The sequence below is a fragment of the Schistocerca nitens genome, chromosome 10, assembly GCF_023898315.1.
Source record: "Schistocerca nitens isolate TAMUIC-IGC-003100 chromosome 10, iqSchNite1.1, whole genome shotgun sequence".
Taxonomy (NCBI): Eukaryota; Metazoa; Arthropoda; class Insecta; order Orthoptera; family Acrididae; genus Schistocerca; species Schistocerca nitens.
The window spans coordinates 76,138,458-76,156,694 of record NC_064623.1 but is presented as its reverse complement, the minus strand read 5'-3'; the positions used below and the strand labels follow the sequence as shown (position 1 = coordinate 76,156,694).

At 46.3% G+C, this 18,237-nt stretch overlaps 1 protein-coding gene across 1 annotated transcript in view; it reads left to right on the top strand.

The window, feature by feature from the left end:
• The first annotated feature begins 500 nt into the window (after positions 1–500).
• Positions 501–18,237, top strand: part of LOC126210535 (UDP-glucosyltransferase 2-like) — a 333,713-nt gene continuing 315,976 nt past the window's right edge. The window contains exons 1-2 of the mRNA XM_049939786.1: positions 501–553; positions 10,776–11,610. Of these exons, the coding sequence (XP_049795743.1) occupies positions 10,777–11,610 (834 nt within the window). The 5' untranslated portion in view covers positions 501–553; position 10,776. The remainder of the gene's footprint in view (positions 554–10,775; positions 11,611–18,237) is intronic.

Genomic DNA, 18,237 nt, shown 5'->3' with positions numbered 1-18,237 from the left:
TTAACTCTTGTGCAAAAAGGTGTGCAGTATACTGCTGCATCCATTTTCAATAAGCTGCCACTCGAATTCAAAAATCTTAGCAGTAATCCACGTGGTTTCAAATCGAAACTGAAGAGTTTCCTCATGGGTGACTCATTCTATTCTGTCGACGAGTTCCTTGAAAAATTAAGCTGATTCTTATTGTATTGCTGATAGCGTTTACTTAAACTTATGGACTGACATTTTTTTCAGGTTCATGAACATTTATTTTTATCTGTTATTTCTTTTATGTTGTAAGTTCGTGTACTGGCACGTTCCATGACCTTGGAGATTTACTCCTCAATTTGGTCCTACGAAACTTGACGTGTAAATAAAATAGAATAAATCAGCAGTGAGCCTCTCTCTGCCGCCCAGCATCGGCGGCTCGTTCCGTTAACGCCCTGACAAGGTCAGACCACTTGTTCCTATTAGGACTGCGGAGGCGGAGGCGGAGGCGGTGATGGCGGCGCAGTGTGGCCACACCACCGGCGGCGAGGGGACGTGGGACTGCAGCGAACTCTCAGCAGCTAACAAGGTACCACTCGTTGTTCTTATGGTGGCAGGCGTGGCGCTACTGGTTTCATTGACAGCAGCGCCTACACTACCCAAGTTACTGGGCTTTCTGTAGCTTCCTACTCTCACCTGTTTCTTTTTTATTAACTATCATTCTTCTGATTGGTTTCATGCCTTCCACCACGACTCACTATCCTGTCCCATTTCATCCCAGGGTAGGTATTACACACTTTTGCATCAATTATCTCTTGGCTGAGTGCCAGCCACTGTCGTTCTCTAGAATTTTTAACACCAATTGAATCCACCTAAGGCCATGCAAAGAAAACTCCCACATGCATTGACGCATGTCAGTTGTCATATCACTGCAGTCAGGGACTGTGCGGCTATTCCCGGCGGAGGTTCGAGTTCTCCCTCGGGCATGGGTGTGTGTGTGTTTGTCCTTAGGATAATTTAGGTTAAGTAGTGAGTAAGCTTAGGGTCTGATGACCTTAGCAGTTAAGTCCTATAAGATTTCACACACACACACAGAGTTGTCATATTTCACTACACCTTCGTCTTGTTAGTATTATCAGCTTATTCGTTGTTCGCCGATTTTGAACAGAATGTCTACATTTCTTACATCATCAGTCTACCTAATTTTTTCCTGCAGTTCCCACTGTCCGTGTCAGTTGGTTATTTGATAAAATAGTTTCAGGTAGCGTGGACGACTTGTCAAACTAATTTTGGTGCTGTGAAATAAGTTATTGTACTAGATATCAAGTCTGTGAGTTACGCAAACATATGTGTTTTATATAAACAAAACATATTTAACATCTTTGTGCCATGGTCAGTTGATGTTTTTTTTTTTTGTGGTCTTCAGTCCTGAGACTGGTTTGATGCAGCTCGCCGTGCTACTCTATCCTGTGCAAGCTTCTTCATCTGCAACCTACATCCTTCTGAATCTGCTTAGTGTCTTCATCTCTTTGTCTCCCTCTACGGTTTTTACCCTCCAATGCTAAATTTGTGATTCCCTAATGCCTCAGATCATGTCCTACCAACCGGTCCCTTCTTCTTGTCAACTCTTCTCCCCAATTCTATTTAATACCTCTTCATTAGTTATGTGATCTACCCATCTAATCTTCAGCATTCTTCTGTAGCACCACATTTCGAAAGCTTCTATTCTCTTCTTGTCCAAACTATTTATTGTCCATGTTTCACTTCCATACATGGCTACACTCCATACAAATACTTTCAGAAACGACTTCCTGACACTTACATCTATACTCGATGTTAACAAATTTCTCTTCTTCAGAAACGCTTTCCTTACCATTGCCAGTCTACATTTTATATCCTCTCTACTTCGACCATCATCAGTTATTTTGCTCCTCAAATAGCAAAACTCCTTTACCACTTTAAGTGTCTCATTTCCTAATCTAATTCCCTCAACATCGCCCGACTTAATTCGACTACATTCCATGATCCTCGTTTTGCAGCCCGCATCTCGTGGTCGTGCGGTAGTGTTGTCGCTTCCCACGCCCGGGTTCCCGGGTTCGATTCCCGGCGGGGTCAGGGATTTTCTCTGCCTCGTGATGGCTGGGTGTTGTGTGCTGTCCTTAGGTTAGTTAGGTTTAAGTAGTTCTAAGTTCTAGGGGACTTATGACCACAGCAGTTGAGTCCCATAGTGCTCAGAGCCATTTTTGAAGCCTCGTTTTGCTTTTGTTGATGTTCATCTTATATCCACCTTTCAAGACACTGTCCATTCCGTTCAACTCCTCTTCCAAGTCCTTTGCTGTCTCTGACAGAATTACAATCTCATTGGCGAACCTCAAAGTTTTTATTTCTTCTCCATGGATTTTAATACCTACTCCGAATCATTCTTTTGTTTACTATACTGCTTGCTCAATATACAGTGAGTATTCTTTATTCAGTTCCGTAAAATGTGAACATGTTTTAAGTAATAATTATGCATGCAATTCGCTCTATAGCCGTTATCGTTTGTTGTTGTCATTAACTTTTTTTTACATGTTTGAGTTAAGTAGTACCGTCTGTACATTATAGCAGGTTGATAACATGTCTCCTGCAAATAAATCATATTACCAGGAGTTTGGTAGGCAAGCTAATGAACCGCTTTACCTATAAACATAATTTTGTTGTACAAACATAATTCGCGGCAGTATTTTGTGATTACATAGAATTATTTCCGAATATCAGTTGGATGCCTATGGCGTCAACAGCCCACTTTATTTGCATTTGCGAGGTCACGTGCAGGTCATTAACCTTTAGACACTCGCAATGCAACTCTTGACAGATGATCCAGTACTGCATTATTTCCTTGTCTGACAGCTTGCTTGCTAACCTGAAACATATGACGTCAACAGCCCACTTTATTTGCGTTTGCGAAGTCACGTGCAGGTCATTAACCTGAAACATATGACGTCTCACATTCTGGTTGCGTATATGCTCGGACAGGTCAATCCAGCCTGGCGAAATCAGCGACCTCATAGTGGTGGGCATTTCCAAAAGCCAGTCAAAGCCTAGTATGCTGTCAACAGTTAAAGGGAAACAATCAGAGACATAAATAAATAAATACTTCGCAGATAATTACTGCTTCTCGCTACACCTCAAGTACTTTGTTATCTGTGTGTCGAGAAGCAGATACTGACCATGACTAACAAGCTGTCAGACAAGGAAATAATGCAGTACTGGATCATCTGTGAAGAGTTGCATTGCGAGTGTCTAAAGGTTGTGATTAGCGCTGTTGATAAGATGTCGATACATCGTTGTTTTCTAAGAAAAGGTGTCGATATATACCGGTGATATTTTCTTCAAAGATATATCGATATGTCGGTACTGAAATGGCAATATCGAGTGCCGATATCTTTATTTTATATTATATTTTTTCGCAATTTTCGATAAATATGTGAAGCCGTTCTTTTGAAATTGTAGTAGAACGTAATCTTACTTTCACTGTGTAAAGGAGTCTTACTACTTTTTTGCTTTCATCACGTGCAGTCTTTGTCTTTGACTGTGTGAAACAAATATACACTCCTGGAAATGGAAAAAAGAACACATTGACACCGGTGTGTCAGACCCACCATACTTGCTCCGGACACTGCGAGAGGGCTGTACAAGCAATGATCACACGCACGGCACAGCGGACACACCAGGAACCGCGGTGTTGGCCGTCGAATGGCGCTAGCTGCGCAGCATTTGTGCACCGCCGCCGTCAGTGTCAGCCAGTTTGCCGTGGCATACGGAGCTCCATCGCAGTCTTTAACACTGGTAGCATGCCGCGACAGCGTGGACGTGAACCGTATGTGCAGTTGACGGACTTTGAGCGAGGGAGTATTGTGGGCATGCGGGAGGCCGGGTGGACGTACCGCCGAATTGCTCAACACGTGGGGCGTGAGGTCTCCACAGTACATCGATGTTGTCGCCAGTGGTCGGCGGAAGGTGCACGTGCCCGTCGACCTGGGACCGGACCGCAGCGACGCACGGATGCACGCCAAGACCGTAGGATCCTACGCAGTGCCGTAGGGGACCGCACCGCCACTTCCCAGCAAATTAGGGACACTGTTGCTCCTGGGGTATCGGCGAGGACCATTCGCAACCGTCTCCATGAAGCTGGGCTACGGTCCCGCACACCGTTAGGCCGTCTTCCGCTCACGCCCCAACATCGTGCAGCCCGCCTCCAGTGGTGTCGCGACAGGCGTGAATGGAGGGACGAATGGAGACGTGTCGTCTTCAGCGATGAGAGTCGCTTCTGCCTTGGTGCCAATGATGGTCGTATGCGTGTTTGGCGCCGTGCAGGTGAGCGCCACAATCAGGACTGCATACGACCGAGGCACACAGGGCCAACACCCGGCATCATGGTGTGGGGAGCGATCTCCTACACTGGCCGTACACCACTGGTGATCGTCGAGGGGACACTGAATAGTGCACGGTACATCCAAACCGTCATCGAACCCATCGTTCTACCATTCCTAGACCGGCAAGGGAACTTGCTGTTCCAACAGGACAATGCACGTCCGCATGTATCCCGTGCCACCCAACGTGCTCTAGAAGGTGTAAGTCAACTACCCTGGCCAGCAAGATCTCCGGATCTGTCCCCCATTGAGCATGTTTGGGACTGGATGAAGCGTCGTCGCACGCGGTCTGCACGTCCAGCACGAACGCTGGTCCAACTGAGGCGCCAGGTGGAAATGGCATGGCAAGCCGTTCCACAGGACTACATCCAGCATCTCTAAGATCGTCTCCATGGGAGAGTAGCAGCCTGCATTGCTGCGAAAGGTGGATATACACTGTACTAGTGCCGACATTGTGCATGCTCTGTTGCCTGTGTCTATGTGCCTGTGGTTCTGTCAGTGTGATCATGTGATGTATCTGACCCCAGGAATGTGTCAAAAGTTTCCCCTTCCTGGGACAATGAATTCACGGTGTTCTTATTTCAATTTCCAGGAGTGTAGATGGCACAAGGGATAAGTCCGATTGCATTTGCGTGGATGGGGGAAGGGGGGGGGGGTGAATTCAGAGACAAGATATACAATAAGAAGAAATCGCACACCAGTTGCGTTAAGAAACAGCTTTTAACGCAACTAGTGTACTACTTCTTCACATCCCCATTCTTGAAAAACTATTGCTGAAACTGATAAAGAAAAATCTAAATGACAAGATTGATCTTTGTGATGGGTGGAGGTGTGTGAGGGGAAATGTTGACGTAATCGGCGCTCGGCGCTCGGCGTTACCAACAGAAACCGCAACGTTTAACTTCACAACGCAAAAAAATGAAACGATCGTATGGCATTGTTGGCCGGGAAGCCCCCATAATTTTGACGCTACAACTGCCATGTCTCTGGCGGAAATGAAGAAACAGGGAAGTCGACATGAAGTGTTCCAGACATGTCTGATATGTGACGAAACCGACTGACGGACCCATCGGACACCTTTTATTGTGTCGCCCACCTACAGTTGTTAACAAAGTGGCCATCGCCAAGCTTGAAAGTGCATCAGTTCTTGCTCCAAGGGGGATAAGCAAGCTGCTGGCTTGTTGATGTACAGAATATCTAATAATATGGTTCAAATGGCTCTGAGCAGTATGGGACTAAACTTCTGAGGTCATGAGTCCCCTAGAACTACTTAACCCTAGGACACCTAAGGGGGGGGGGGGTTCGTTGAACCCACAATTTTTTTATGTCCCCTGCTTTTGCCCAAGCAACATTCATACTACATATTCCTTTTGAGTTATTGTTTGTCGGCTATTTTATGAAATGTTAGCGTCAATATATTTTATAGAAAATTCCTGCTTTGAAAGAAAAAGTAAATAAACTTATTATGGGTCCAACAAACCCCCCTTAGGCTTCCATGCTATAGAAAATTTCCCTTAGTGGGATTTCGTATTTCTCATCTCTACAACAATGCAAGTTAGTTTCTCGTTGGTTGGTATTCTTGATATTCACAACAATCGGTTTACTTTCAGAGGAAGTGATTGTTGATGTCAGTCAGCTGTTATTTAACTTGTAAACTTGCAGTGAGTTAGTGCCGTTCCCAACACGTAGGCCTCCAGTAACTTTGGTGTCCTACACAGCAAAAACGAAACCAAGTAAAAACTTACTGATGTTGTCAACAATGCACTAAGATGAAGGCACTGTTGGAGGAGAGAAGAATAAAACCAAGATAAATGCATATTATAATTCCACTAAAGGTGGAGTCGATACCATTGATCAAATGGCGCGTATGTACACCTGCAAGAGGGGAACAAAGAGATGGCCTCTATCTGTATTTTGCTTTCTCATCGACATTTGTGCTATCAATGCAACCACCATATTCATCCAGCAACATCCAAGATGGAATGAAAAGAAACACAACAAACTGCGCCGGCCAGTGTGGTCGAGCGGTTCTAGGCGCTTCAGTCTGGAACCGCGCGACCACTACGGTCGCAGGTTCGAATCCTGTCTCGGGCATGGATGTGTGTGATGTCCTTAGGTTAGTTAGGTTTAAGTAGTTCTAAGTTCTAGGGGACTGATGACCTCAGATGTTAAGTCCCGTAGTGCTCAGAGCCATTTGAACCATTTTATCTCCTGCAAGCTGGTATGGAACTAGTGAAATTGCAGGTAGAAGAAAAAAGTGCCAATGCAAGAGGGGTATCTAACCAAATTGTTCCATCAATTGAGACTATTCTACAAACGAAAATCAAAGAAGTGACAACAGAAGCATGTCAGCCTCCTGCAGGGAAAGGTCGGTGCCATATTTGTGTAACAAAAGCTAAAACAAAGAAGCAGAAGTACAACAATCTAAGTAAACCAAAACAGTATTCTGGACAGTGTCATAAACATGTGTGTAACACACGTTCAGAAAAAATTGTGAAGTGTGTCTCTTGCCTTGAAGTTGAGGATTCAGAGTAGTCTATTGTATATGAACACATCTGTATTTTGTATTGTAATATGTCAATTTTTTATTCACTCAATCCAATATTTCTAACAATTAACAACATCTATAAACCGATGCCTTAGTTAAAATACATAAACCATTTTGAAAGTTGTAATTTTTTGTCAGTAAACTTATTTAATACCTGTGGGCTCGCCGAACACCCCCTTAGGCATCCAAGTTAGAAAAAAAGACTTGCGCGTCCTAGGGTTAAACCTAAGTAACCTAAGGACATCACACACACCCATGCCCGAGGTAGGATTCGAACCTGCGACTGTAGCGGTCACGCGGTTCCGGACTGTGGCGCCTAGAACTGCTCGGCCACCTCGGCCGGCTATCTAATAACAAATCAATACTTAAATAAACAGCTCTAAAACTGGCGGCACACTTACAACGTGCAGCCGATTTTATTATTTATTTATTTATTTTTTTGTCCAGTATGACGATATTTTTTTCGTCGATATATCGATGTAAATATAAAATTTCTCGATACATCGAAGATCGATAATGATATTTTTCTAAAATATCGGTATATCTGATTCTATATATTTTTAAAAAATCAACATTCCTCTCATGATACTGTAAGGCACGTAGAAATTAGTAGTAATTATTGTATTCTACGGAATCCTTTCACAAAGAAAAGTACTTGTGATGTGTCCAGAGAGATTACACCCATGAATGTTCCAGCAGGAAGACAACATCGTATCTTGGTATTCTGGGTGTGGCATATCACAGACTGTTTACTGACAATGTAGTGTAGTCAAGCGTGACGCTACCATTGTCAACCATTCTGGTACTTTGTTTTACACGTACCACATCTGTACCTGTTGATAATTTCCGTCAGATTTGCCATGGCTACCTTCTGGGCAACAGCTTTGCTGCTCTCTGACTGGTTACATTCTGTGACTGATGATCATCATCTCTTGCAGCTACCACAGCTATATCCATCGATAACATCCTACTGTTTCACGATGTGGAAGCCAACAGTATGAACTTGCTCCTCTGTCTAGTAGGAACATGTGAGTCTGCCGATTTCCTGTGCCTAGTGAACACCATTTTTTGCAGACACTATATCTGGATCCATTCATAATACCGTATCATTTCAGGAAGTGGAAGACTAAATCTGAGCTTTGGCCATACTGGCCCACTTTTTAGTGGGGCTCTGTGTGTCTAAAAAGGAAGTATGTATAATGAGCACCACATCTCGCAGCCACTAGGTAATCACTGATTCATAACGTCCTACTGTTTCACAAGGTGCAAGCCTACAGCCTCGTTTGTTTTGTCGGCTGCATCACTGTAAGACCTCCAAGAAACTCGATGTGAGGAGTATATAATCCCCATATTCATGCATCTGCAATGCTCTTCTATTTCCTGATATAGTAGAGGAGAATCCAGGTTCCAACAGTAATAACCCCAATTGTGATGGGACTCTGTGAGCCCAAGAAACTCAGCTGGTTTATGAGAACTACACTCATGCTCATAAACTAAGGATAATGCTGATACATGGTGAAACAACGCTCTGGTGGGCGGTTTGCAGGTATAAATCACCTCAGGGTATGACCATGGGGTCGTCGCACGGTTCTCTGACAGCAGTCCACATATGCAGAGGTGTGTTGGTGCATGTCAGAGTATGGTGCAGCCAGTAAGTGTGCAGACTTTTTCAGACGTGCTATGATGACTGTGTGATGAAAATGGTTCAAAGAACACATATTGACGTTATGAGGAGCAGAATACTAGGGCTTCTGGAGGCTGGTCAAACACAGCAGGTCGTAGCATGGGACCTCCGTGTGTCACAAAGTGTGACCTCAAGATAATGGCAACGATTCCAGCAGACAGGAAACGTGTCCAGGCGCTACAGTACGGGACGTCCACATTGTACAACACCACAAGAAGACCATATCTCATCATCAGTGCCCGCAGACGGCCATGGAGCACTGCAGGTAGCCTTGCTTGGGACCTTACTGTAGCCACTGGAACAGTTGTCTTCAGACACACAGTCTACAGACGACTGAACAGACATGGTTTATTCGCCTGGGGTGCATTCCATTGACCCCTGGTCACAGGAGATCCCGTAAAGCCTGGTGTCAGGAACACAGTACATGGTCATTGGAACAATGGTCCCAGGTTATGTTCAACGACGAATGCAGGTATAGTCTGAACAGTGATTCCCGCCTGGTTTTCATCTGGCTTGAACTGGAACCAGATACCAATCCCTTAATGTCCTTGAAAGAGGCCTGTATGGAGGTCGTGGTTTGATGGTGTGGGGTGGGATTATGATTGGTGCATGTATACCTCCGCATGTCTTTGACGGAGGAACAGTAACCAATCAGGTGTATCGGGATGTCATTTTGCACCAGTATTCCGCCTTTTCAGTGGTGGAGTGGGTCCCACCTTCCTCCTGATGGATGATAATGCACGGTGCCACTGAGCTGCCATCGTGGAAGAATACTTTGAAACATAAGATACCAGGCGAATAGAGTGGCCTGCCTGTGATCCAGACCTAAACCCCACCGATCACATCTGGGATGCTCTTGGTCGACGTATCGGTGCACGTCTTCAAACCCCTAGGACACTTCGGGAGCTCCGACAGGCACTGGTGCAAGAATGGTAGGCTAATACCCCAGTAGCTGCTCGACCACCTGATCCAGAGTATGCCAACCCGTTGTGCTGCCTGTGTACGTGTGCATGGTGATCATATCCCACATTGATGTCGGGGTACATGCGCAGGAAACATTGACGTTTTGTAGCACATGCGTTTCGGGACGGTTTTCTCAACTTATCACCAATACCATGGACTTGCAGATCTGTTGCATGGTGGCTTAATTAAATATAATTATGCAAATAATTTTAATTTTAGTAGTTGTTTGTCCGATTACGCAGTCTCGTAACCGGTTGGCCCTGACTGGTATTAGTACGCAATCTGACTGCATAGAATAACAACAAAGAATGAAAGAAAACTTCCGTTAACACAATTTATTAATTAAGTCCCCAGCAACTATAAAAGCTACGAAACAACAAAGCACAAGTGTAACTGTTTTGTGTGTGGAAGTGTGATTCAACATACACATCAGGCACAGTTCTTCCTCAATAAGACAAGGTATTTTAAGCACCATTTACACTGAAGTAATAAAAAAAACATAAATACTACAATTGCACATAGAAACCAGAATTACACTCTAATACATGAACACAAGTCAGATGCTTTGTTGACTGAACCTGTGACCAAGAGACATTGTTAGTTAGGAAATTTGAAATAAAAAAAATTTTCTTTACCTTCATATATATTGACGAAACATACACTCTGATCATTACAACATCCGCAATCGAACAGCATCGGCTGTCTATCCCATCAGAACAACTGCACACAACATGCTCACAACTAGTCACGGCTACATCAGAACTCCTACTGCCCACGGCAACTTCTCAACAAGCACTCTCCACGACAACTTCTCAACAAGCACTCTCAGTGGAGGTGGCTGAATAATACTCTTTGGCGCAATCTCTGGCGCTGTGACTCAGTGTAGCCACCTTTCACTGTGTCGTATATGTTCCCTATGTGCCTATCCTATTACCGCTAGTTTTGTGTAGTGCCACGTTGTGTGGCACCACATTCTGCAATTATCCTTAATTTATGAGCATGAGTGTACTTCTCACAGCCATGAGACTTTTTTAGTACTTGATGATGCTCTACTGTTTCAGAATGCTGCTGAGTGCATTTCGAAAGCTGGACAATCTAATTCCTTGACTGACGGGCCTTTGCGAACCTGTGAAGATCATGTACTTCGTAATCATCCTTAAATACTACCATACATCTATCAGTTGATGATGTCCTACTGTTTCAGGATGAGGAGGGCTACAGTGTGGTCATCGGCAGTACTGGTCCTGTGCCTGGCGGGCCTCTGTGAGCCGGCCAGGATCCTCTGCCTGATGAGCACGGTCTCCCACAGCCACCACATCTTCAACCGGGCCCTCACGCTCGAGCTCGCCAAACGCGGTCACCAGGTGACTGTGCTCACTCCAGACCGGGAGAAGAAACCCGTTCCCAACCTCCGGGAGATCCTGATAGAAGGGGCATACGAGGCTGCACATGAAGATTTGGGCTACGAGACCTTCGCTGAAATGAGTGAGATGGACATGGTTGGCGAAATTTTCGGCTGGGGTGTAACCACTTGCCGTCACACCTTAAAGTCGAAAGGCGCCCGACACCTGCTAGAACTGGCGAAGAAAGAAGCTTTCGATCTCGTCATCAACGAATACGGCCTACAGGAATGCCTGCTGGGATTCGTCAGCAAATTCGGCAACCCTCCAGTGATCGGCATCGCAGCCTACCCCAGTCCTCCATGGGCAAATGAGGTGGTGGGGAACTTCCAGAACCCGTCCTATGTGAACACTTACATTTTGCCTTTGACGGACCACATGACATTCACGCAGAGGATGCAAAACTTTCTGCTCGATAACTATGCGTCTCTCTACCGCAGGTTTTTGTACATGCCGCAGCAGGATGAGCTCAGCAGGAAGTTCTTCGGCGACTCTACGCCGCTGCCCAGCGAGGTCGAGAAGAACGTCAGCTTCGTGATGGTCAACACCCACTTTAGCACGGACTACCCCAAGCCACTGGTGCCGGCCATCATAGAGATCGGCGGGCTGCAAGCGAAACCTGCACAGCCGCTACCCAAGGTGAGTTGAACCTAGTCACATTTTACTCTTCCAATTTATGAATGCTTGTATATGTTACATCTGTAACATCCGTCTATTTGACCATGTCAGTCCCTCATACGCTTAGTTACGAGGGTTGCGGCCTGCCAAGTAACGCTAAGTCTACATCATTGGTGTCTTAGCTCACATTCGGTCTAATAGCTATAATCACAGGTGACCTACCTATTATGTCAACATAATCGCAACATGAAACTTTTTATGTATTATCTGCAAACTGCATCTTGGTGTGGACAGAATACTTTCAACGCACACAACTCCATTCCTGCTCTAACAGTGTCGCTAAATACAACTCAAAAATATTATTAGTATATATTATTTATTAAAAACCCTTTCATCGTTTCCACAAAAGCGGCCGGAGTGGCCGTGCGGTTCTAGGCGCTACAGTCTGGAGCCGAGCGACCGCTACGGTTGCAAGTTCGAATCCTGCCTCGGGCATGGATGTGTGTGATGTCCTTAGGTTAGTTAGGTTTAATTAGTTCTAAGTTCTAGGCGACTGATGACCTCAGAAGTTGAGTCGCATAGTGCTCAGAGCCATTTGAACCATTTTTCCACAAAATACATCTGGCGCAATAATAGAGAAAAGCAGTTTTCCCAGATATATATAAAAAATACAGAAGTAAGAATCTATACTGTCAAAGAAGTGACACTGGAAATAAAGCTAAGCTACGGAGTTAGGCAGGGCTGTAGTATGTCAGCAACAGTGTCCAACATCCGCACCAGCAAATTTGTCAGGGAATGAATGAAGGACAGTACACCACCATGTATAACAATAGGGACAGATAAATATCTATAATGTCTGTATACACACTGAAACGACGAATGATAATTTGTAACTAAAGCTGGGATTCGAAACCGAGTCTCCTGCTCACTAGGCAGATGCGTCAACAACTACGCCACCCTGGCACAATGGCCTTGCACAACTGCGGAGACTACCCTAGCACAGTCCACCCCCCCCCCCCCCCAATCCGAATCCTCAATGATGCGCCAGCCCACATGGTGTTCCCCCTAAACTAGTACATCATTGCAGAGGCTCCACAACGGTATTGGAATAGCACCTCAGCATCGGGTATCCTGCCTGAAAGCCAGGAACAGGTGCTGTGATCAAATGAAACTATACGTTTCTAGAGACCTTTTAAAGTCTCAAACATCGATCACGTATGGACGTATTGAGCCGTGCGTGGCTCGTGTTCCCGCCATCATGTAGTTTACACCATGTAACGTACTTCCACCTCACTACGTTAATTTAAATCACTACTGTCACTGATTTGCTGCTTTGCCTGACCGTGACCGGCGCTAGCAGCGCGTATCGATATATCCCCTCTCGTAGTATCTTTGCTCGACTGCCATTACTTTCCGGTCGTTGTCGGTCGTAAGCCAGTTCAGGTCGCGAGTTCGGGTCTCGAGTTCGAGCTGCCAGTCAGTTGGAACGCGTCTGGAGCGCAGTCCGGACCTGCCAGTCGGGGAGCTGCAGTGCAGCACTAGTGCAGTCGGGTTGGAGCAGTGAGGTCTGCGTCGACATGGCTCGCCCGACCATTGCCGCCACGCATCACTTGAGCCGGGCCACGGTCTTGGTGGATCGTCGGTCGGTCGTCCTACCGGACGACGCGATTTGACTCGCCGATCGATCATGAGTCGGCTGTGTGTGTGTGTGTGTGTGTGTGTGTGTGTGCGCGTGTCCATCGACTCCCGATTTGCCTTCGTGCGCCCTTAGTTACTGTTGGGTATTGTTGAGGTATTCGTGCAAGTGTTTGTCAGGTTGTGTGTGTAGTTGCTGTTATTTCCAGTGACGACTCATTTTAGACGTTGTCGGCATTCTGAGGGGAGTCGGTCGGTTGCTGCGGACCAGGGAAGTTATCTCCCCGCGGTGCAGTCGGCTGGGTCCGCTGGCGGTCCCTGCGCAGTGTCGGAGCGTGTGTGGAGCTGTCCGATCGCTACGAGCTTCGTGGTTCGCCGACCCAGGACGTCAAAGCTGAGTAGGGTTTTCAACTATCCAAGCCACGTCCATTCATGTTGTGTGGTTCGTTTCGGTGGTTCGCTATTGGGGAGGTTTTCCTGTGAGCAACAATGAGTGTTGCTGAAATTTAGCCGCCATGCGAAGCAATTAACTATATTGGTTGACTACAGTTCGAGTGCACCAGCGAAATTTTCTGCCTTGTGGCCGTTAGGGGTTCCGACAGATCAAGTGCAAACCCTGGAGGCTTCTGAGTGCCGTTTTCTTTATTGTCCTTCTCACCGGTGTTTAATTGTCTGTATATAATCTTAGCCAAAGGTTTAAAATTTCTTATTTTTTCCGAACTATATGTATTTTTTGAATTTTGAGAAATCAATTGTTGGCCTTAAGCCGCTTAAAACCTTATTCTTGAAATTACGCTTTAGGCGAAAACATTGCGGCCCTCTGCCATAAAAGATTATGGTAACATATTTTAAAAATTTCGAATTTAATTGTGGCCCTCAGCCGCTTGTATTGCACCTTGCATATGTTTCTTCTATCTGTGTTTGCCTTGAGACTTTCCAGCCTGGCTGTGATACCATGTATATTTTAATTATTTTATTTGCTATTTTAACGGCATTTTTATATAAGGTTTCTTGTTTGGAGGCCTTCAGCAGTGAAATAATTGCCTTTTGGAAACTTGTACTTCTAAAGGTTCGGCTATGTGCCGCTTTGGTTTAAAGGAGTTATTAAATTACAATAAATTACAGAATTAAGTGAACCTGACCGACACCTTGTTTGGCCCTTTCCACAATCCTAATCACCTGTTCTGCCCTGCGAGTTTAGCGGGCGTATCACGTATGTGTACAGACAGAAGCGACGGATAAAAGTTTGTACCAGTGCCGAGATTCGAACTCAGGTCCCGTGTTAGCTACGCAGATGCACTACGCCACCCTGGCACAGTGTCTTTGCACAATTCCAAGTACTACCCTAGCATTCCTCCCCTCTCAATCCAAACTCCCATTCACGCCTCCGCGCACTCAAACGGCATTGCAGAGGCTCTCACACTTGTGCAAATCCATTGTACTAGGGTGATGTAGTGCTTAGTGCTTCTGCCTAGTGAGCAGGTGACACGCGTTCCAATCCTGGCCTTGCTACAAATTTACATTCTTTTCTTCAGTCTGCATATATACATCTTAGATGTTTGAGCCTGAAAACGTTTCTGGCACCATATGGTTTCATTTCTTTAGATAAATAGCTGATGCTTTTTCCTGACGACCAAGTCCTCATACAGCACAGTGAAGACCAGATGCAAATAGCGCTACACAGATTAAGAAATATTAGTTTTAATTAAACTACTGGCCATTAAAATTGCTACACCACGAAGATGACGTGCTACAGACACGAAATTTTAACCGACAGGAAGAAAATGCTGTGATATGCAAATGGTTAGCTTTTCAGAGCATTCACACAAGGTTGGTACCGGTGGCGACACCTACAGCGTGCTGACATTAGGAAAGTTTCCAACCGATTTCTCATACACAAGCAGCAGTTGACCGGCGTTGCCTGGTGAAACGTTGTTGTGATACCTCGTGTAAGGAGGAGAAATGCGTACCATCACGTTTCCGACTTTGATAAAGGTCGGATTGTAGCCTATCGCGGTTGCGGTTGGTCGAGATCCAATGAATGTTGGCAGAATATGGAATCGGTGGGTTAAGGAGGGTAATACGGAACGCCGTGCTGGATCCCAACGGCCACGTATCACTAGTAGTCGAGATGACAGGCATCATATCCGAATGGCTGTAACGGATCGTGCAGCCACGTCTCGATCCCTGAGTCAAAAGATGAGGACGGTTGCAAGACAACAGCCATCTGTACGAACAGTTCGACGACGTTTGCAGCAGCATGGACTATCAGCTCGGAGACCGTGGCTGCGGTTACTCTTGACGCCGCATCACAGACAGGAGCACCTGCGATGGTGAACTCAACGACGAACCTGGGTGCACGAATGGCAAAACGTCATTTCTTCGGATGAATCCAGGTTCTGTTTACAGTATCAGGTTGGTCGCATCCGTGTTTGGCGACATCGCGGTGGGCGCACATTGGAAGTGTGTATTCGTCATCGCCATACTGGCGTATTACCCGGTGTGATGGTATGGGGTGCCAGTGGTTACACGTCTCGGTCACCTCTTGCTCGCATTGACGGCAGTTTGAACAGTGGACGTTACATTTCAGATGTGTTACGACCCGTGGCTCCACCCTTCACTCGATCCCTCCGAAACCCTACATTTCAGTAGGATAATGCATATTGCAGGTCCTGTACGGGCCTTTCTGGTTACAGAAAATGTTCGACTGCTGCCCTGGCCTGAGGATGCGAGTTGCATTCCTTTACGTTCGCATCTAACTTACAGCGTCAGTTGCCCTCAAATCGTGTTAGAAAAATTCTGTAGAATCGAAGAACCAAGTGTTTCTGCAGTAGTGCAGCCAGAGGAGTTGAACGAAGAATCAAAAGGTGAAATCACAAATGCCATTAAATACGCCGAAAATCTGCTCCGCGGTTTGAATCTCGTAACGAATACACCGCCTAGCGTGATCTCTGTCAATACCGTTGCAATTGACGAAACGTATCGCAATACAGGATCTCTTGGCCGAAAGACAGATCATTGTTGATGATGAATTTATAGATTTCAACGAAGGAGATGAATTAGAAGAATATGTTGCAAACGGGATGAATATTTGAAAAAATTAATAACCGAATATATCTTTTTTTAATTTCGCACACTTTACAGTATTTGTTGATATTCTTTGAAATAAAATTGAAAAATTCGGACAATTTTGATTTAAAAAAAAATACGCCAGCCGGATTGGAACACGGTACCTCCAGCGCGTTAGCCGTGAATATTTACCGTTGCGCTACGTTGAATTGCTCGGAATTTTTATGTAATGTTACGCTGATACAAAGTGAGCAGTGAACTTCAAAACCGATTTTCTCAAAAACCAAGGCCCGTCGCTAAAATACCGGATAGCCAGGTACTCAGGGTACGTGCCTCTACAACATATATGAAGAGCATCAAAATCCGTGTTTTATACACTCCTGGAAATTGAAATAAGAACACCGTGAATTCATTGTCCCAGGAAGGGGAAACTTTATTGACACATTCCTGGGGTCAGATACATCACATGATCACACTGACAGAACCACAGGCACATAGACACAGGCAACAGAGCATGCACAATGTCGGCACTAGTACAGTGTATATCCACCTTTCGCAGCAATGCAGGCTGCTATTCTCCCATGGAGACGATCGTAGAGATGCTGGATGTAGTCCTGTGGAACGGCTTGCCATGCCATTTCCACCTGGCGCCTCAGTTGGACCAGCGTTCGTGCTGGACGTGCAGACCGCGTGAGACGACGCTTCATCCAGTCCCAAACATGCTCAATGGGGGACAGATCCGGAGATCTTGCTGGCCAGGGTAGTTGACTTACACCTTCTAGAGCACGTTGGGTGGCACGGGATACATGCGGACGTGCATTGTCCTGTTGGAACGGCAAGTTCCCTTGCCGGTCTAGGAATGGTAGAACGATGGGTTCGATGACGGTTTGGATGTACCGTGCACTATTCAGTGTCCCCTCGACCATCACCAGTGGTGTACGGCCAGTGTAGGAGATCGCTCCCCACACCATGATGCCGGGTGTTGGCCCTGTGTGCCTCGGTCGTATGCAGTCCTGATTGTGGCGCTCACCTGCGCGGCGCCAAACACGCATACGACCATCATTGGCACCAAGGCAGAAGCGACTCTCATCGCTGAAGACGACACGTCTCCATTCGTCCCTCCATTCACGCCTGTCGCGACACCACTGGAGGCGGGCTGCACGATGTTGGGGCGTGAGCGGAAGACGGCCTAACGGTGTGCGGGACCGTAGCCCAGCTTCATGGAGACGGTTGCGAATGGTCCTCGCCGATACCCCAGGAGCAACAGTGTCCCTAATTTGCTGGGAAGTGGCGGTGCGGTCCCCTACGGCACTGCGTAGGATCCTACGGTCTTGGCGTGCATCCGTGCGTCGCTGTGGTCCGGTCCCAGGTCGACGGGCACGTGCATCTTCCGCCGACCACTGGCGACAACATCGATGTACTGTGGAGACCTCACGCCCCACGTGTTGAGCAATTCGGCGGTACGTCCACCCGGCCTCCCGCATGCCCACTATACGCCCTCGCTCAAAGTCCGTCAACTGCACATACGGTTCACGTCCACGCTGTCGCGGCATGCTACCAGTGTTAAAGACTGCGATGGAGCTCCGTATGCCACGGCAAACTGGTTGACACTGACGGCGGCGGTGCACAAATGCTGCGCAGCTAGCGCCATTCGACGGCCAACACCGCGGGTCCTGGTGTGTCCGCTGTGCCATGCGTGTGATAATTGCTTGTACAGCCCTCTCGCAGTGTCCGGAGCAAGTATGGTGGGTCTGACACACCAGTGTCAATGTGTTCTTTTTTCCATTTCCAGGAGTGTAGTATGGATGGTCCCCTTGTAAGATAGTCATCAGTAATACAATAACTTGTGTTCCATTTCTAGTATTTAGGATTTGACACAGATTACAAATAAGATGAAGATACAAATAAGAAAAGTAGCGCCTACCTACCTATCTGTGGCACGAT